This window comes from Asterias amurensis, chromosome 1 (assembly GCF_032118995.1).
Source record: "Asterias amurensis chromosome 1, ASM3211899v1".
Lineage (NCBI taxonomy): Eukaryota > Metazoa > Echinodermata > Asteroidea > Forcipulatida > Asteriidae > Asterias > Asterias amurensis.
In genome coordinates this window covers 8,187,775-8,208,306 of record NC_092648.1, presented here as the reverse complement: position 1 = coordinate 8,208,306, position 20,532 = coordinate 8,187,775, and the positions used below count along the sequence as shown (strand labels likewise).

The 20,532-nt window shown below is 36.8% G+C and overlaps 2 protein-coding genes and 1 long non-coding RNA gene across 3 annotated transcripts in view; 2 read left to right on the top strand and 1 right to left on the bottom strand.

Moving 5' to 3' along the window:
- Window positions 1-1,691, bottom strand: part of LOC139944669 (ribokinase-like) — a 33,520-nt gene extending 31,829 nt beyond the window's left edge. Inside the window, exon 1 of the mRNA XM_071941744.1 lies at window positions 1,472-1,691. Within this exon, the coding sequence (XP_071797845.1) occupies window positions 1,472-1,524 (53 nt within the window). The 5' untranslated portion in view covers window positions 1,525-1,691. The remainder of the gene's footprint in view (window positions 1-1,471) is intronic.
- A 32-nt stretch (window positions 1,692-1,723) lies between these two features.
- On the top strand, window positions 1,724-4,717 carry LOC139944684 (uncharacterized). The gene is made up of 3 exons (XR_011787009.1): window positions 1,724-1,996; window positions 2,558-2,717; window positions 3,286-4,717. It is a non-coding gene; the product is annotated as an uncharacterized lncRNA (long non-coding RNA).
- An 8,940-nt stretch (window positions 4,718-13,657) lies between these two features.
- LOC139944599 (ciliated left-right organizer metallopeptidase-like) overlaps window positions 13,658-20,532 on the top strand; it is a 45,345-nt gene continuing 38,470 nt past the window's right edge. The window contains exons 1-3 of the mRNA XM_071941658.1: window positions 13,658-14,004; window positions 14,496-14,574; window positions 15,777-15,840. Coding sequence (XP_071797759.1) covers window positions 13,692-14,004; window positions 14,496-14,574; window positions 15,777-15,840 — 456 coding nt within the window. The 5' untranslated portion in view covers window positions 13,658-13,691. The remainder of the gene's footprint in view (window positions 14,005-14,495; window positions 14,575-15,776; window positions 15,841-20,532) is intronic.

Sequence of the window (20,532 nt, the reverse complement as noted above, 5' to 3'; positions counted from 1 at the left end):
GGAATAAAATGAAGACAACTGCTGGCTATAGAGTCATACACAGAGTCTCAAAGAACCCTTGTAGTCACTGCAGATGTTTCTTCCTTGTAATATTATGACTTCACCAGGAAACCATACTTTCTCGTTGAAAATCGTGAAAACAGGAAAAACTCAAAAAACAAATGGGGCCAGTTGAAGTCACCGAAGATCGGTGTGGGACAACTTTCCGTATGGCGCCACCACTTTTTCACTCATTTTTACAAAAAGGGACATCTCATTGAGGTAAATAAGATAAAAATTATTAAAATATCAAATGAAAAAGTGGTCGCGCCATACGAACAAATCCCTCTCGATAAACAGGAACCAAAGTTGGTGGTCGAAAACATATCGTAGTGTCATGTTATCGACCCTCATGTTTTCGGTCCCCAACTTTGATTCCTGTTTACCGCGAAACTGTGCAAGCTACACCGGTGGCAGAAGCTATGCAGTTTACTCACGGTCTGTATTGTCATCAGGCTTAATCGTGCTGAGAATAAGTTTGCTGTCGTTTGTTATGCTCAAACATTTATAAAATGATTGATTTTTGGTACCAATGACTAGTGCATTATTATGCCAACATTCAAATGAGTCAAAGAAACATCATCCAACCTCGAAAGTTCAGAACAAAATTACTATCTGCTAGATTGAGTTTCATTCTGCTTTAGTCACTAGATGGATTACCTGAGGTGGTTACTATTTTGGATTCTTTGGTGTGCAAATGTGGGGGAATATATTAAAATATTTTAAGTGAAAATGACAACAATTTTGTTGTTTTCTGGTGTAATGTGTTTCAGTAGGATAACAGGAAAATTGTTCACAATCAAAAACTACATTTTTTTTCAAATCAACTATTCCTCTAAGCGTAATAAATATTAAGTCAACATAAAAAAGAAAATGTCATAGATTGGTTTCTTATCTCCTGAAACCAAACATTACTTGTCTGAAATGGGGGGAAAGGATTGTTATGAACTGTGTGTGCTTCAAGGGGGGTGGGGTGTTTTACTTCCAATTTCATGCCTTATGATATCTCTGGATTCTAATATAGTAGCCATAATGCCTTAGGACAAAAATGTAATTAAATTTGTCAAGTAGTAATTACTAATTGAATAATAGTTTTGATTTATTTACTAGCTTCTGACCATTCAATGAAATACCAACCAATGAAAGGTGTGAAAACATATGACGTTGCTCCAATGTCGTGCATGCATGAGCACTGTTAATGGCGGACTGTCTCTCGCAACGTAAAACCAAAACTTTAAAAATTTCAACACACCATGAAGTGAAATGGTTATTGTTAAAAAATTGGATAGATTATTTAACTTTTTTGTTAAAGTTTTTTATTGTGAACAATTGTCCTGTTGTGTTATCCTACTGAAAACACGTGACACCAGGGTAATACTAATAAATGAGGGTCTATAAAACCTACCTCCATGATAAAACGTAAAATACATACCATATTAAGTCTGTGTTACACGAACCAACCACTAGTACATCAATCGCAGCCATACCGAGCCTTGTTTCAGTTGGGCAAATGTTCTTAAAGGAACACGTTGCCTTCAGATTTCACAAAATTTCACGTTTGAGGGTGTTCCTTATACTTATTAAGAGTTGTTCTTGCAATAAAACACATTTAATGTGTTGTAATTAGTGAATGGCAATTAAAAAAAACAAACACTGACCTCTGACCCCGAAACACGGCCCGCGAAATATATACGTTTTTCAAGCCGTCAAAACGATCGTCCGTTTATGCGCGATGCACAGCAGTTAGGCTGGCGCCGTAGCCAATAGCCTGGTAAACCTACCAGAAGAACACGAGGTAACATACCGTTCTCTACCAGACGACGTTGTGTGAAATGTAAACACACCATTTTGCTGTCAAAATGGATCGCCGAAAAACACAGATTCAGCTCATTGCTCTACGCAAAGAGATGATTGAAGACACGTCCAAAAAGAAGGAACGGACACCTCGCCAATCAGGGTAAGAATAATGTAGTGGGACATGGACTAGCCGACGAGAGATAGTGAACGGACCGTGATTGTTTATACCCAATGCAATGTTATTGTTAGTTATTATTGTGGACATGACACGTAAATTCACAGCTATGACAGCCGCAGCACTGAGTTGTGAGAGTACATAAATGTACATGTACTATGACTAGTTTACATGTAATTTTGTAGATCTATTCACTCGGTGCATAGATGGGGGTGGGGATTTGAATCGAGTGTCCAGCGTCCTAATGACTTGGCATAATTTACCCTAATTTACTTTGATGCTACAATTAAAAGAGTCGTTTATCTGGATGGGAAGGGGAGGACTTTTGTAAAAATTGTAGAAATACATTTTAAAAATACTAAATAGTACAGATTTATTAAATGTTTTTGTATATTTTTAACAGTTTACCCAAAATATTGTACCCAAGTCAACTCGTACCCAAGTCAACCCGAATTCTTTCAAAGAAGTGTGACCTTTCAAACAATAAAAAATAAAATTGTCGAGAACTAATAAGTTATATCAATGGTTATGAATTTCTTGTTGAAGGTACTATGTGAGCAGATGCCAGGACTTGGCGTAAACATCTTGGAGACCTCATCAAACCCAACCAAGCTGGTGTGTTTGTACCAACTGTAGGGAGATGCCAACACAACAGGAGAGGTCACGCTGCAAACAAAGCCCGGATGAATGCTTCTCAAACTTGGCAGTAAGAGACTGATTATTTCATACTGTCAATGGCATGTGCATGTATAACAATATACACATGTACTGTCAAAGCAGTCCAGTTTTGTTATATGATATTTTGATCTGTCCACCCCCCCCCCCAAAAAAAAAAAAGGAAAAACAAAGTAAATGTGTAAACACACATTTTATAAGGAAACACAAATTTAAGCTTTCATTCATTGTAGTTACTTGTAAACGGCCTCCTTCGCCAACGTTGCATTACCAAAAAACTTTACACTGAACAGCCACATCCCAAATTTGAATAACATCATGTCTTTGACCAGCAGCCGATTTCACAAAACTTTACGCAACTGCGTAAGTCCACTTGTGCAACGTTTATGAAGCAACTTGCGCCATTAAAATTGCGCAAGTGGACTCACGCAGTTGCGTAAAGTTTCGTGAAATCGGCTGCAGGTAGGTAATATTTGCAAAAATGTCACTTTAATGAATCAACATCAAGTGCATGGGTTTTATATTCCATATACATGTACAAATAACCAATTTTTATTTTGTTAATTGTTTCAAAAATGTTTGTGTTTATATTTGAAAAGATCTTGAGGCACCTTGTTCTGGACCACCATTAGAGTTGGCACGACATCACAGGAATGACATGTACACCAGGGGAGCATGATGTACACAACAAACGACTTTGCCACCCAGCCAGCCTTCACAGACAACATGTGTTGTGTCAGAATGGTACTGGAAATAGAGTAACACTACCTAGTTACTGTTTGTAAAATCAGGGATATATTTCCAGATAGTTTCAACTTTCATGTACACATGATTTATGCAAAACAGGTTTTACAAATGGCAATATTTCCTGTTTTCAACAAGTAGATTCTTATTCCTAAATTAACACATAATGTCAATATTTCAACTTATTATTTTCTTTTGCACATTACTTATGTCAACAAATCATTGAATGTGATGTGAGCAGAGTTTGTTTTCATCACAACGACATAATATGATTAAGTTTAATTTGAAGTACATGGCCAATTGTTTATACAATCATCATATTTATTGTATTATTTATTTGAGATTTCGATATTTTGTAACAAAAAACACACTAGAACAACAAATACAAAAACATAAAGAATCTGTATTCAAATAAATTTATCTGAAATATCTTTATTCTGTATTCATAAAGAGACATGGATCATAGATGCAACAAGTTTGATAAACACAGTGCCATTTCAAATTTTTAACCTTAACCCTTGCAAGTATATTTTGATTTCAACCACATGCCTGTTATGAAATGCATGGTCAGAATGATGTTTTAGAACTAGTCATATTGTTGACTAGCAGACCATGTTAGTTCGAATAAGTAAAAGTTTTAAAGGAAAACCACCGAATTTCAAGTCATACTTGTGTTGATCATTCTATTCTACTTTTAAAACATCCTTTCTAACCATATGCATTTTACAACCAAATCACTTGATCTAAGGCATTGGTCTCTCTAAAGGGACTTTATACCTTAGATGTTGGTAATTACTAATTTGTGATCATAAAACTCACTTGATAAAGTCTACATGATGAGAGGCATGTCAAAGGACTTGTTTCTATACTGCAATGGTGTTTTTCTTTCACTGTTTCTTGCAGCTTACATGTATATTGCCAAATTTAGCCCAAATTGTCACAGGTTTATTATTGTATGCTAAAATATTGAGGAGATACACCAACTATTACCAAGGATACTGCATGGGACTATAGTGTTCTTTGGCAAAGGACAAATTTAATTAATGTTTGCAAATACATCGTGTACTGCTGTGAATTGTAAAAACATTCAATAAATTGTCCATATTTTTTTATAAAGTTCCTATTAATTTGTGACAAAGATTCTCTTTGATTACATACAAACTCTAGAACTTGCCAATAATGCTAATAATGCACTGACCTTATATCTTATGCACACCTGTACAGACAATTTTGTAGCCAAATTGTGGAAAGTTACATGGAAATTAAATTTAAGAAGTGGAAAATCTGGATTTGTGTTTTGCTACAAGTTCTTCTGTTGGTAGTAGTGGTGGTGGTGGTATTGGGAGGGGGGGGGGTGATGGCGGCTGCGGGTAGAGGCTATCCTTGCACCATTAGCGGTAAGCTTGGGCGACTAGTGTCGCACTCCAACTATTGAATCCTGAGTCGAGTCGCGACTATTGTTTTCAACTATTCGGTTAAACGTGCTACAAAAATAGTTTAAACAAAATTGCGTCTACCTGTTTGGTGAACCAATTTAGTCGCTCATGACTATTCATGACAACATAATTTACTTACAGAACACAGTCAGACATCAGTGACACAAATCTTCAATCTTTTCCGCTTGAATTAGACTATATTGTGCTTGCGGCACACATTGCCACAGTGCATCGTGATAATTAAAATTTTGTTGCGACTAGTGTCGTAGTCGCAATTATTGGATGGAGGTGCGACTAGTCGATTAGTAATTTTCACTGGTCGCCCAGGCCTAATTAGCAGAGTTTTCCTGTCCTGCGAAGAAGCTGGTTGTCATCTAACCGTGCTTGGAAAACTTCTTTGATGTACGTGTACTCTTTCTTGTCCATAAGTAAAAATAAGTGTTGTCATTTTCACTTAAAATATTATAATATTTTCCCCACATTTGCACACCATAGAATCCCAAATAGTAACCACCTCACGTGATCCATGAAACTCAATCTAGCAGATAGTAATTTTGTTTTGAACTTTCGAGGTTGGATGATGTTTCTTTGACTCATTTGAATGTTGGCATAATAATGCACTAGTGATTAGTACAAAAAATCAATCATTTTATAAATGTTTGAGCATAACCAACGACGGGAAACTTTATTCTCAGCATGATTAAGCCTGATGAAAATACAGACCGTGAGTAAACTGCATAGCTTCTGTCACCGGTGCAGCTTGCACAATTTCGCAGTAAACGGGAATCAAAGTTGGGGACCGAAAACATATGAAGGTCGATAACGTATGACGCTACGATACATACTTGCCGTCAACTCGCCGACTTGCCGTCAACTCGCTGTCAACTCATTTTCGTGCCGTCAACTCATTAAATGGTTTTCACTAATTTTTACAAAAAAGGATATCAATCAGGTACTTCTAGAAACTATAATTTAGGCTCCCCTGTGAGCCTAGAGGGGTCTCATATTTAAATTTAGGGCCTCATTAACGCTATATGTATTGACTTCCCAATAATGCTCAATGCTATCTTTTGGTCACTCGACCACCAAGCGCTGTACACCAGCCTACTCGCCGAACTGCCAAGCCACCACCGAGTTGGACTAAACCATTCTGTGAAAGGGGTGTTACAAACCCGTGTGGCAGTGCGTGTGCTGTTTGTTTACAACAATACCCGCCGTTCACGCATAAAGCGCCCACGCACTGCCACACGGGTTTGTAACACCCCTCTCACAGAATGGTTTAGTCCGACTCGGCCGCGGCTTGGCAGTTCGTCGATATACATGTAGTAGGCTGCATAATGAGAGGGCAAAAGACGTGCGATGCAGCAGAAAAACAACAGTAAGTACCGAGCAGAAAATTGTATTTGTTGACGATGTTTTTTAATTTCACTCAACAAAAAGGAAATACAAGCATTATGAATGTATAATGAGTAGGGTGGGGAAAGCTTTAGGTGTACAGCCGTCGATTTCACCAATCTCTTCCTAACTTAGGATTAATCTTAGGACTTGGGACGGGTTCAGTTCCGTATCAAAATACGTAGGACGCATTGAACTCATCCTTTAGCTAGGACGGGTTACTCGTCCTAACTCGAGATAGGATTGATCCTAGCGTTTCGTGAAATCGGCTGCTGTACACATAAAACTACAGTTATTGCTGGCTAACGGTCGTAAAAATTTTACCAATCAACGCTGATTTGAAAAACGTATAGCGTTAAGGAGGCCCTAAAGAAGGCTGACAGGGGAGCAGCGGCGTAACTAGACATTTTCATTTAGTGGGGCAAGTGGGGGCAAAGATTAAATTTGGGGGGGCCAAAGAAGTGCACGATTATTATTAAATATGTTAACTGATATATAGTTGATACACACCAATGCAGTTCTAAAACAGTTTACATAGTCAGCAGGTAACAAAAGATTGCGAAAACAACAAAATCTTAGAGAACTTGTCATTTTTGTATAAGATAAAACCTTTTGACTGTATAAAAGGAATAAATTACCAACTGTGATCACCAAGTACCAATTTAGAGTTGTACACGACATTCTCAAATAGGCTCTGTGGGTGTGTAAGTACCCAAAACATAACAATATTAGGCCAAGTAAAAATAGAAAAATAGGAATGTTTAGCGTCCCCGCCCGCTTACTTTTTACAGGACACTCCTTTTTTTCTTTTTTTCTTAAGAGTCCCTGCCTGTAAGAATGTACCAAATTAGGGGGGGGGGGTGTGATTCATTGGTTCGCAGATCTTCTTCCAAAAAATTAGAGTGATACACCATCATACCAAACGAATAAATCAAAAAATTTTAGTTTGCTGACGCTTTCGGTTTTGGAGTTACCAGTTATCAAAGTTTGGGTCAAAAAGCCCTTAAGAAACGAATAGTACATTCCCTGTAAACACAAAAACGTGCGCCAAGGTCATCCCAGAAAAAGTAAAACATTTTTTGAAACCTCCAGTTGGGCTTATAACAAAAGTAAAAAAAAAAATTTGGGATCTCGTTGGCGCGTCATGTTACGCACACCTGAACCTTTGACGAACAGTGCCCTCGTGCCATTTTCAACGCCTCATAACTCAACGCGCCTAAAGGATCCCATGAATTGAACAAGTTCAAATGAAAGAGCTTGCATCCCTAAAACAAATTTAAGTGCAAAGTGAGTGGGATCTCGTTAGCGCAGAGAGATAATGGAGGTCAAAGTTCAAATTTTACCAATATATTGCGTTTTCGCACCTCCATAACTTTGCGCGCCAACAACAAAAAGTTGTTCTTATGGCAACTGGGTAGTGGAACAGTTTTCATCTAATGACAAATGAAAAAAGAATCTTGGGATCTCTGCAACTTGCATGTCAAAAGATTTTTTGAAAATTTTCTAAAGTATTGTCATTCCACACATTTTGGCCTAAATTGGCACAAGATTCACTTTTTTCATCACTGTAAGTATCTATGCCAACAAGATCCCATCAATATTTGGTTAAGTTGAGTGTTTCTAAACAGATTTCAATTGAAAAATAATTGGGATCATGTTGGCCCACCAATATAACAAAGGTCAAAGGTCATATGAAACTACACTACTGCCTATTTCGGGCGATTTTGCGTCGTCTAGAAATCCACGCGCCAATATGATCCCATTAAGTTGTCTGCGTTTTATGATTATATAGATTCTCAGCAACACATAAAAAGCAAAAACCAAATGGGATTTGAGTGGCGCTAACAAATATTACAGATCAAAAGTTCACAATACATGCCTATACTTATGCATTGCTGTGGCAACCGAAGGTGAGAAATATCCCCCAATTTCAAAGTGTTGGCAAACCATGAAGGGGATAGGTCTCCAAAACGAATTTTGGTCAAGAGATACACTGGACTTGTTTTTACAAATGGTGTTAGTTTAATGTTGGTTGGTAACTGTTGCCAAGGTCAAAGGTTACAAAGAATATGGGTGTTTTTTATATTTTCTGTCAAGAGCCAACTTCAGAGCCTTTTCAAGATTTTATTTAACGAACAAGGGCTCTTTCCTTTATGTTGGGGAAAACCACTTATAATATCTAGGCACATGTGATTGTCCCAAATTAATTATATAACCCTTGTTCATTTGATAAAATGATGACATGGCTTTGAAGTTGGCTCTCCACAGAAAATATTGGTGTTTTGTAATACATTTTCTGTCAAGAACCAACTTCGAAGCCCTGTCAACATTTTATCAAATAAGGAAGGGCTCTATAATTAATTTGGGACAACCATATGTGCCTAGATATTATAAGTGGCTGTCCCAAACTGAAATGATAGAGCCCTAATTCTTTAAATAAAATCTTGAAAAGGCTCTGAAGTTGGCTCTTGACAGAAAATATAAAAAACACCCATATTCTTTGTAACCTTTGACCTTGGCAACAGTTACCAACCAACATTAAACTAACACCATTTGTAAAAACAAGTCCAGTCTATATCTTGACCAAAATTCATTTTGGAGACCTATCCCCTTCATGGTTTGCCAACATTTTGAAATTGGGGGATATTTCTCACTTTCGGTTGCCACAGCAATGCATTAAAGTACAATGTGTATAGGCATGTATTGTGAACTTTTGATCTGTAATATTTGTTAGCGCCACTCAAATCCCATTTGGTTTTTCCTTTTTATGTGTTGCTGAGAATCTAAATAATCATAAAACACAGACAACTTAATGGGATCATATTGGCGCGTGGATTTCTAGACGACGCAAAATCGCCCGAAATAGGCAGTAGTGTAGTTTCATATGACCTTTGACCTTTGTAATATTGGTGGGCCAACATGATCCCAATTATTTTTCAATTGAAATCTGTTTAGGAACACTCAACTTAACCAAATACAAGAAAACATTGATGGGATCTTGTTGGCACAGATACTTACAGTGATGAAAAAAGTGAATCTTGTGCCAATTTAGGCCAAAATGTGTGGAATGACAATACTTTAGAAAATTTTCAAAAAATCTTTTGACATGCAAGTTACAGAGATCCCAAGATTCTTTTTTCATTTGTCATTAGATGAAAACTGTTCCAATACCCAGTTGCCATAAAAACAATTTTTTGTTGTTGGCGCGCGAAGTTACGGAGTTGCGAAAACGCAATATATTGGTAAAATTTGAACTTTGACCTCTATTATCTCTATGCGCCAACGAGATCCCACGCACTTTGCACTTAAATTTGTTTTAGGGATGCAAGCTCTTTCATTTGAACTTGTTTAATTCATGGGATCTTATAGGCGCGCTGAGTTATGAGGCGTTGAAAATGGCACGAGGGCACTGTTCGTCAAAGGTTCAGGTGTGCGTAACATGACGCGCCAACGAGATCCCAATTTTTTTTTTTACTTTTGTTATGAGCCCAACTGGAGGTTTCAAAAAATGTTTTACTTTTGTTGGGATGACCTTGGCGCACATTTTTGTGTTTACAGGGAATGTACTATTCGTTTCTCGAGGGCTTTTAGGCCGAAACTTTGATAACTGGTAACTCCAAAACCGAAAGCGTCAGCAAACTAAAATTTTGGATTTATTCGTTTGGTATGATGATGTATCACTCTAATTTTTTAGAAGAAGATCTGAGAACCCATGAATCACCACTTGGTACACTCTTACAGGCAGGGACTCTTAAAGGAACACGTTGCCTTGGATCGGACGAGTTGGTCAAAACAAAAGCGTTTGTAACCGTTTTTTATAAAATGCAAATGGTTGGAAAGATGTTTTAAAAGTAGAATACAATGATCCACACAAGTTTGCCTCGAAATTGCGTGGTTTTCCTTCTACTAAGCGAACTAACATGGTCGGCCATTTATGGGAGTCAAAATTTTGACCCCCATAAATGGCCGATGTGTTAGTTGACAAGTTAAAAGGAAAACCACGCAATTTCGAGGCATGTTTGTGTGGATCATTGTATTCTACTTTTACAACATCTTTCTACCCATATGCATTTTATAAAAAACGGTTACAAACGCTTTTCAAAGACCAACTCGACCGATCCAAGGCAACGTGTTCCTTTAAGTTTTTTCATGCACATTTATTTGTTTTGTTTTGTTGAAAAAGGGTTATTTTAAATGATCTCAGCAAAACAGAACAAAATCTGAATGTCTTGTCTGAATGCCTTGACCAAACTGTTTCATTAATGTTTTGTGTATTCAGCAGCAGAAAAAACATATTTGACATTCATGGCGGCCATCTTGAAATAAACAATAAAAAGCCCCTCCTCCTTCCTTTTTTGAGAAACCCAGACACTAAACATGTTTCTTTTTTTTTACTCGGCCTTATTGTAACAAGTGTAAGCCATCAAAAAAAAAAAAAATACATGATTGAAAATGTGGGTGTTTAATAATCACATTTTAGTTATGAAACGGATATTTAAAATAGGCCTATCTCCTCTCAATTGCACCGCTTGCTTCAAAGGAGAAGAAATTAATGGTCTAAGCAACCTTTTTTCGCTGGCCATTTTGCTGTAGTAAATTTCTCTGTAGTGCATCTGACCATGGAGGTAGAAATTTCTACCTCCATGATCTGACTAAGTTGTGTTAACGGAGCTATTGGTCTGCGTTCAGACCACCACGTATTTAACAGAACTTTGTCACATCCTGCACTCTCTGTAACCGCAAAACCACAATAAACATTTACCGCCAATAAGATCGCGCGCGCGTTTCCATGCATTTTTCATGTTATAGTCCACATACTGATATGAATAAAAGTTTTCCTTTACGGCAGCATTTTATGCAGCCTTAAACGATTTATATATTAGGAACAGTGCTGATTTCATATGGGTGGGGGGGGGCAAGGGTTCTGAGCGCTGCCCCCCCCCCCCCCTCTGGTTACGCCACTGCAGGGGAGCCTTATAGTTTCTAGAAGTATCAATCAGGTAAATTAGATACTATATTATTTCATATCGAATGAAAAAGTGGTGGCGCCATAGGGAAACTTTTCCCTCATGGTTTTCGGTAAAATTTCATTCACAAAAACGACTTTGTTTTGATAAAAAAAAAGGAGCAATCATTGACATCTGGGCCAAGACTAATCCATGTGAAAAAGCAAGATGGCGGTCGACGGTTTTGCTGCTTCGAGATAATTTTTTCACAAGAAAAAAAACCTAAATTTTTATTCCGAAATATGACCTAAATCTTACTCGAATTTTCTTTGAGCTGATACTTTACAGTTTCTATTCTTCTTTTGTGGATTTTAAATATATATTGGAGGAGTTGTGCATTTAACATAAAATGTTAAATATCTTGCCGAGTAAGTAATTGAACAAAAATAAAATCGCAGATTTAAAGTGACCTACATACATGATTAATTATTGTCCCCGAAAAATCAAAGTTTGGGTTATTGTTTTTAAAAAGTGGTCTGTGAATTTAAAATTGCCTTGTTGCTGGTTACCACAGGTTCCTCAATGCCACAAACAATTTGTTTTGTGTCGAAAAAGTGTATTAAACAAAACAAAAACCTTCTTGATCACCCATCTCATCGACTTTACCTAGATAAATTTCACTGCATGTTACACCACACACCACTGACCATGCATTGCTACCCTTGCATTAATACCCTGATTTGTAAGGCAGCATTTTGTATTCATCATGTTTCTTGTTTCTGAAGGAAAATGGTGGCAAGAGGACATCAGCTTTTTGCTTTTGTTTGCTCTTTTGGGAGATTTTTCTGTGCTCTTCTTGAAATCCTTGTATTTTAACATAACATTCTGCTTTTTCAGCCTAGGCAGTGGTACAAACATGTACATGTCCACAATTTGTGGAGAGTAAATAAGTTCCATTACTTCACCTTTCTACTCAAAATTCTCAGAAATGTTGCATTTCTTTATTTTGTTTCATATGTTAACATTAAGACTCTGTACAAATGATGAAACTAGAAGTTACAGATTGGAGTGGCACATGTACAACACATGGTTTTCAGCATGTGAATTGGAAAAATGCATTGTGGGTAGGGCATGAGTGGCATCTGCAGAGCCCCAGATCTCTTAATTCATGTATTATTGTCCTCTAGTAAGTCATAACCAAGATATCCAGCTTTGCTGACCTCTTAGCGTCCTTCTGTTAAAAAAAAATTGGTCAGTCGCATTATATTTCTTAGCTGCATGAGGAAATGGTGTGGACGTGTGGCTAAGGATTCACATTTTTTTTTATATAGCAGATTGCATGTGATACAGTAATATTTACATACATTTGTAAATGGCACTTCTGCCAGCAATTTCACCAAACTCTTCCTGACGTAAGATTAAATTTAGGACTTGGGCTTAGTTAAGTCACCTGGAAGTGGTGTTTTGTCAAAATAAATCTTTTGTCTCTAAATGTGTGTTTTGATGAGTGGAATATTAATAAACAATTAACTAAGGTTTAAAAATATTAGTTTCCATGTTATTTACAAAGTTGAAAATAAGCCTGACCCGAGAGGGCGCTGTTCGTGACGTCAATCGAGGCAAGAAGAATCGCATGCAGTGCCAACACAAGATAGTAACGCTTGGCACAAGCTAAAAACATGCCCTCAAAGTTGAAACAATACCTGATTTTTTTCACTTTAGGCAAATGCTCCTTCAGGTTCGTTAGGTCTTTCAGGTACCTTCTTCGACTTCCTCACTACCTGGACAAATTGTTGGGATGGCATCATGTTTTAGAAAAGAACTTTTCTCTTCATGTCAAAATGTGTAGTGTATTTCGGATTCTCGAAGCACGACAGTCTGCACAGCGCTGGAAAAGACTTGCCAGCTGACCCCATCTTTAGTTGTTTTGCAGCATCCAGCAGCAATACACCTGGTCGACTCTGCCGGGAAAAAATGCAAGAAAAAAACTTTTTTGAAACGTACAAACTCATGACTAGGACTTGAATGACTTGCACGTATGTGTGTTCGATGTTCGATCAAGGCAAAGTCTGCCTTGTGATTGACGTCACAAAAGGGGTAGGCGGAGTCACCCCCACACAACTTTATTTATTTGTTTAAACATATAAATTGTTAAAAAACAATTACTCAAAAAAATATTTTATTGTTCAGAAACATATACTCTAATGTTTGAAGAAAAAAAATATATATTTGAGTGAGAAATTACCTCTTTCCTAACAACTACGTTGCTTCAGAGGGAGCCGTTTCTTACAATGTTTTATAGTACATGTATGTATCAACAGCTCTCCATTGCTCATCACCAAATGAGATTGTTTTAATGCTAACAATTATTTTAGGGATCACCAATATTGTCCAGTGACTTTAAACTACTTACCAGTTTTCTTTGACAATTTACATATATACAGATACTGTACAAGCAGGCTTAAAAGATTTGAGACCTGAGAGATGAAACAACGACTTAAATTGACCTTTTATGCAATGATGCTGACGGTGTTCTTACAGTGCCAGAAATCAGTCTATTACTGCTTTCCATTGGAAACTCACTGCATATTTGATGACATCCAGTCTGAGGTTGTCAGCACAAGCCCTGTCATGTATAAAACTGCGAGGGATAAAAGGTCCACTGAAGATCTGTATCAGCCAATCAGGATAAAGGCTAACATCGAAGATCCTGAAGAAGTTGTTGATACATCTGATGTAGAGAGATTAAAGACAATTGTGAATGGAGCAATTTCCATCATCCATAACATCTTGTTAGGTTTGTCATTATATTACTCTCAGTTGCTATATGATGGATGCATTTTCTTCTGATGTTGTTCTATCTGTTCTCTTTCTGTTTTTGCTCAATGTTTTAAAATCAGAGTCACTGACACATGATTAGGGGCCTACTCTGGAAACTTCAAAATCTTTTTTAAAAATAATACTGCGAGGAGGCACAGAAAATTTTGTTGAATACCAACCTGAGGTGGTGAAGTGTATGGGAATTAACTTGTAGGTTCTGTCTAGTTTTCAGCCTGAGTTATACTTGCTGGACAAAAATATTCTGCAATTTTGGTACCACAAAACTTTAAATGGTAGGCCTACTACAAATTCAAAAATTACAAAATCCTGTACTTTGTCTTTTTCGTTATATTTGAGCATCAACTGTAACTTGGCATGAAGTTATAATTTGCTTGGCTTAGAAAGTTAATATGTAATCTTTCCCATCTTGTGTTTATTAATGTTTGACATGTTTGATTGTCTTTGCAGTTACACCTGTTGTAGGTCCATTGCTAATGACCAGATCTGAAGCATGTCAGCCGTTTTCCACTGGTATTAATACAGGAAAGTAAGTGACTTGTGATTTGACTCATATTGGGAAGCAGAAAGGACTTGTCTTTTTAAATTTTTTAAAGGGAACTTGTTAATCATTAATTGACTTTGATCTGTTAGGCAGGTTACACCCATGGAGAAATTGCCTACAGCTGATGGCATGCCATTTATTAGTGAAAACCTACAAGACCAAGACATATTGCAGCAAGCTGACAACATTAATACTGCATCATGTGGGACTTGAAAAAAACAGGAATTCTGTTTGTATGCGAGCAACATCCGAAAAGACAATTCTTGACTAGACTGCCTAATATAGAACTGGTCAGAATTTCCAAATACCTTGGATCATGAACGGGAATGGACTGTTATATAATCGTTGCTATAAAATCTTTGTGTGAAGCTGGAACTACATTGTATTGCAATGGACACCGCTTAAACAACACAAATTTTCACTTTTTACACATCTTATTTTCACATCGTGTTTCACTAATACTGTCTAAAACGTTGGCGGAATTTAATGTTTGATTTGGTAAATGGGTCGGTCATTCCATGTCAGACCAACGCACTTTTTTTACCTCATGTCTTCCGATTTTTAAATAAAAAAATGCTGTGCTTGTAGGTCCTAATGAGCAATGAATGCACACCAATTTTCAGCCCAATTGGACTTTCCATGTGGTCAGGGCAGAAACCACTAAAATCTGACATTTTTAGGGTAAAATACCACCTTTTTGGTAAAAATATGTTATAAACATGTCAATTTTTATCACATATATGCAAATTTGGTATCAAATTGATGAGACCATGCTCAAATCAATTCTTTCATCAAAAATAAATTTTCTGAAATGTAGGTCACTGTAGGTCATTTAAATAAAAATCATTTGATAGAGCATGTCATCCTCTATCAGAATCCACTAAGAAACAACTGGGCTCTTCAAAATTTACATGTTTATGACTATTTTTGTACAGTTGGTACACAAAATGGACTTCCGTGTATGCGCATGTTTGTTTGCTTTTCTGACTGAAACAATTGTAATTTATATCTTGTTTTTAATATTGCCTGCAACTGTTTTTAATCTCACCGTAGTTGCAGAAACCTTAAACAATTTCAGACCTTTATAAGTATCTTTGCAAATTTATTGCTGTTTCATACTGATGTCTCACATAATGAATGATGGTGGTTCCTCATACATTTGTTGGTATGTTGTCTATATATTGTAGGTGTGCTGTAAAGTCCAAGGGCTATAGAGGTGAAAGATGCTTTGGTGATTTGGACAATTTTGTGGTAAGAAATAAAAATTTTTTTTTTTTTTTGATTTTTTTTTTTTGAGCTAGATGAATCTGATTCAAACATTGACTTCATGCCTACATCTGACATGTCTGAGACAGTGACTCTTTGCAAACCTGCATGGTGTGCACTTCACATAACTGTATACACCTTAAAAGGTTTACTAAAATGTTCATATAAGGATAGATTAGTTAATTTTAATTGTGTTGTGATCATTTTAAAAGTGAAGAGTCTGCAGCAGTGAAACGTGTGGTTATATATATATATAATTAAAAACTAGCTGAAGTAAATCACAAGGAACATTCATTGTTTACTATAATGAGGTCCAACATGTATTTTTATTTTTAAATACAATCAGTAAAAACTCAACAAAACACCAAACACAGAAAATATAAGCCTGACAGAGGAGGGCAAAAGGTTGACAGAAAAACATAGCAAATATTGTCTGTAACTATTTTTTTTCTGGCACAAGAATCCTGTAATTTCTCTGATTATTGCAGCCTCTCATACCTAATATCTGTCAAAAATGAAAACTTAATGTCAAGCATCCACGTTCTTTTTTAAAGGTAAAAATCGTCAGTTTCGAACATAATTTTTGACAGATTTAAAGTGACAATCACCAAAAAATGACAGATTTGCATGACGTTCCAGAAAATAGACAGACTTAATGGCAAAATGAGGTTCAAGACTTTATTACCTTCGCGCAATCCACATCAAACGTACCTGAACGGAATTTGATTTAGTTTCCAAAAACTAGCGTTTGAAGAAAGTATTTCCGTTGTAAATCATCTGAAAGACGTTTTGGTTTTTCGTCTGATGCCGACGTCATTTTCTTGACAGGATTATTTTGCCCGAGTATAAGATCGCGCAGAAAAACATGTGCTGATCGTAAAAACACTGAGGGTGCCTGACTACAAGCAGACGTTTAGGGGGTCTGTCTCGTGTCAAAGGTCAACTTACAGGCTGATCAGAAAATTCATGAACGTCGCGCAGAAGTGAATGACAGACAAGGAAAAATTACAAAATTACATCGCTGGAGATTTGAAAAACTGATTACGCTGATAGTTGACCAGGTAACTCACGTGTTTCTTATTTTTGATGTTTTTGACGGGAAAAAAGACGCACGGAAAATTACCCCTTATTTTTATTTTTTTTTTTTTTTCATTGTTGCCTGGACGATATCGAAAATTTGACTGGCAATATATCGTCAGGTAAATATCGCCGATATGATGATATATCGTGAAGATTTTTGAAAATTGATAGTACCCTTCTATTCAGAAGGAGACAACAATGGCTCAATTGCACGCTGAAAACAGTTTTACCGCAAGGACGAAGACAAGACCATCAAAACAAGACTGTTGTGTAGTAAAAAAAAAAAAAAAACGGACTGCGTGAAAATTACTGAATTAACATTACATCCATATTCCATGAAACAGAAAACGTAATATTTTTTTTGTTTTACATCACTGGCTCTGAAGCAATTAAATCATATTTGAACCTCAATCGATTGGAGTGTTGCGATCTCTAAAAACCCATGGAGGAAAAACCTGGTGCCACTATTTTTATTCCAATGCGTTCACAATCATCACTATACACGTACATGGATATTCACAGTCAATTCGCTTGTGTTGGTCAACTCACCGTCAACACTACGCGGTGATTTCTGGCCAAGGGAATTTCCCCTACAGCTTTGTACCCACGCTTGGCCACGGCAGCACTCAGTTCATGCATCCCCTAATAATAAAGTACAATAATAACAGTGGGATCGAGGTGATAGATACTGCTTCGGGTATTCACACAGCACATAAACGGTTCAAGAACGTTGGTCATGCTTCAGCGCTGCAAAGAGAGACCACCATGTCTAGATATGATGATGTTAACAAGGTATGCGTTTAGCCACAACTTTCATTCGAAGTAATAAAAGATGGCATCAGCCCTAACAAATCTTAAACCTGTGAGATTGTAAGAAATCCGTATGAAAAAATATATCGTATCGTGACGCTATTATCGGCTTAGTCGGACTTTGATTGTCTTTTGCTGTTAAATTATTTGTCAACATCCCCCACCACCTGCGCATTCAAAAGTTAAATAAATGCCCTGCAAATATGAAGTTTTGATCATTTAAATACCTCAATTATGTAACAGGTTGTTGAGGTCTGTCAAAAATGCTAACGTCAGGAACTCAAAATCTTCTACCTTGATTTATTTGAAAGGCATGGGCTGTCAAAATTGTGTATAACAACTTGCTAGGTACCTCTTAGTTTATTTCAATGTATAAATCAACAAAATAGCTTTCACTTATGAAAATATCAGGGTCCGAATTTCAGACTTGGTCACAGACTTGGACAAATGGTCCACATAATAAAGAAAATGCCTTATCTTCTGCGTGTTTCGACACTTCTTTTGTTGCACTACGACAGTGTTTGCTGGATTTATGGGCACTTGAGTGTCTTACGGTCGAATATCAACAAGTGAAAAAGCCCCTTTTCACCCCATTGCAGAAGGGAACTCGTACAAGCATCACACACAGACAAAATCAAGACAAAAGACATCAATGTGTTATGTTTACTCAACCATGAAATGTATTCTCTGCTTTTATCTTATAAACTCTTACTGCTGATATCCTGAAGATGGTCCTCTATACTGAATGTGTCCTCCATCACTGTCCAGAATGGCAAGGATACGTCTTCCCATACTATCAATACATAAGACCTCCGATCTGTTTGGTCAGTTCAGCCATCTCAAAACACCTTTCCTTGTTTTACCATATCGGGGAATCTGGCTTTAAAACCAGATTGGTTTATGCCTCCCATCTCTGACCCCTTTGCTTTTTTATTTACAATTCATAAATACCTCAGACAGTTTCGCTATTCCTATTGGTGGAGAGCGCATCACGTGCTTGCACCTGTTCTTATAAGACAGTTTCTTCATTCCTATTGGTCGAGAGCAATGGCTGACGCGCGACGCGCACAGCCATCCCTTATAAGGAGTTGTTTACCCGAAGGGGGGCGGAGGGCCTAACCATTTCATAGCTGGAGGGGTGTTGTGCTGAAAGAAATCATTGAACAATTATAGCTTTTGCATTTATTTTACTTTTTGACCAAAGTGTTGATGTTTTTTGATTGAAAAGGTATTTATGAATTGGAGTTGAAGTGTGTTGAATCAGTTTTCAACTGGTGGTTTAAAAATGCCGAGGCCTGGTTCTTGACAATTTACCTCGACTTTGGTTCTGTAAAATTATCAAGAACCAGGCCTGGTTGGGATTAAACCACTAGTTGAAAACCTCTTCACCACACATTGATTCCCTTATTATTGTTGATGTTCATCGCAATCGAATTAACCAACAAGCGACAAAAAAAAATCGTTTACAAAATGTGGACAGAAATAATGCAGATCTTGTTCAACACAGTACAACGCTCTTGCTTGGATAGGGGCTTTTGCAACTTTTGAGATGCAACCTAAATTCGACCCGGTATTCCGTTCCCTTCTTCAAACAGCTCCAAACGGACGTCACAAGAGAACAAGTTCCCATTTTCAGTAGTTTTATTTTTTAAGTAGTGTCTTCGGCAAGTAATTAAATGATATGCTGTGCTCAGCGCTGGTTTACGATAACAAACAGTTGTTTATATACAAGAAAGTGTCATCTAATCACAGCTAGCTACACACACGGGATAAAAAATTAATACCAACTTTATAGCACAGCCATGGCCCTGCAAGGTTTTAAACTTCAGTTTAAGTCACTACTCTTTTATTTATTATTTTAATTATTTTAGATCTTTTAGACATACACAATAGTTACAAGTTGTACAGGGGCTGTCAAGGTAAAACAAAAGTATAAAAACTTTTATCAAAAGATGTGTAAAACCAGACCCCTGCCAATGATAACAAATATAAATATACAGTATAAAAAGGAGATTGCACTGAAACATTAAAATCACACAAAAGAAAACATTAAAACACAAGCAAAACCAGATTATTGAGGGAAAAAAATACACCCACAACAAAACACCATAGCAATAAGAGGAAGGGACAACAATTCAAAAATAAAAACCATAAACCGCATATCTGTCAACATTGTGCCTTGTGTTAGGAAAAAATTAGGAAATTCTCCCCTCAGCTTCATACAAAAGGATTTGTATTCTTTCAAAATCCAATGTTAATGTAGCTCTGAAAACATTTTATGAAAGCGAACAATGGTAGAAAATTTTTAAGCATCCGTCCTAGGTTTTAGGTGATGAAAAGTGAGCAATTCTGAGTGATGGGACTAATGAGTTAAAGCCAGTGGACACTATTGGTAATTGTCAAAGACTAGCCTTCACAGTTGGTGAGAAAATTTGAGCTCAATTGGTCTTCGGTTTTGTGTGCTTTCTGATGCTTGATTTTGAGACCTCAACTTCTAAACTTGAGGTCTCAAATCAAATTCGTGGAAAACTATGTCACTTCAGTGGGAGCCGTTTTTCACATGGTTTTACACTATCAACCTCTCTCATTACTCATTAACCAAGTGAGGTTTTATGATAATAATTATTTTGAGTAATTACCAATAGTGTCCACTGCCTTTAAGACAGATTAGTTAAGTTATTCATAAAATTATACCGAGTGGACATCATCAGTTTAATAATAAAGCAAATACTTTTTTAAATATTATTTCAAACAGTTCTTCTGTCAGACACCAACATAAGACCCAGA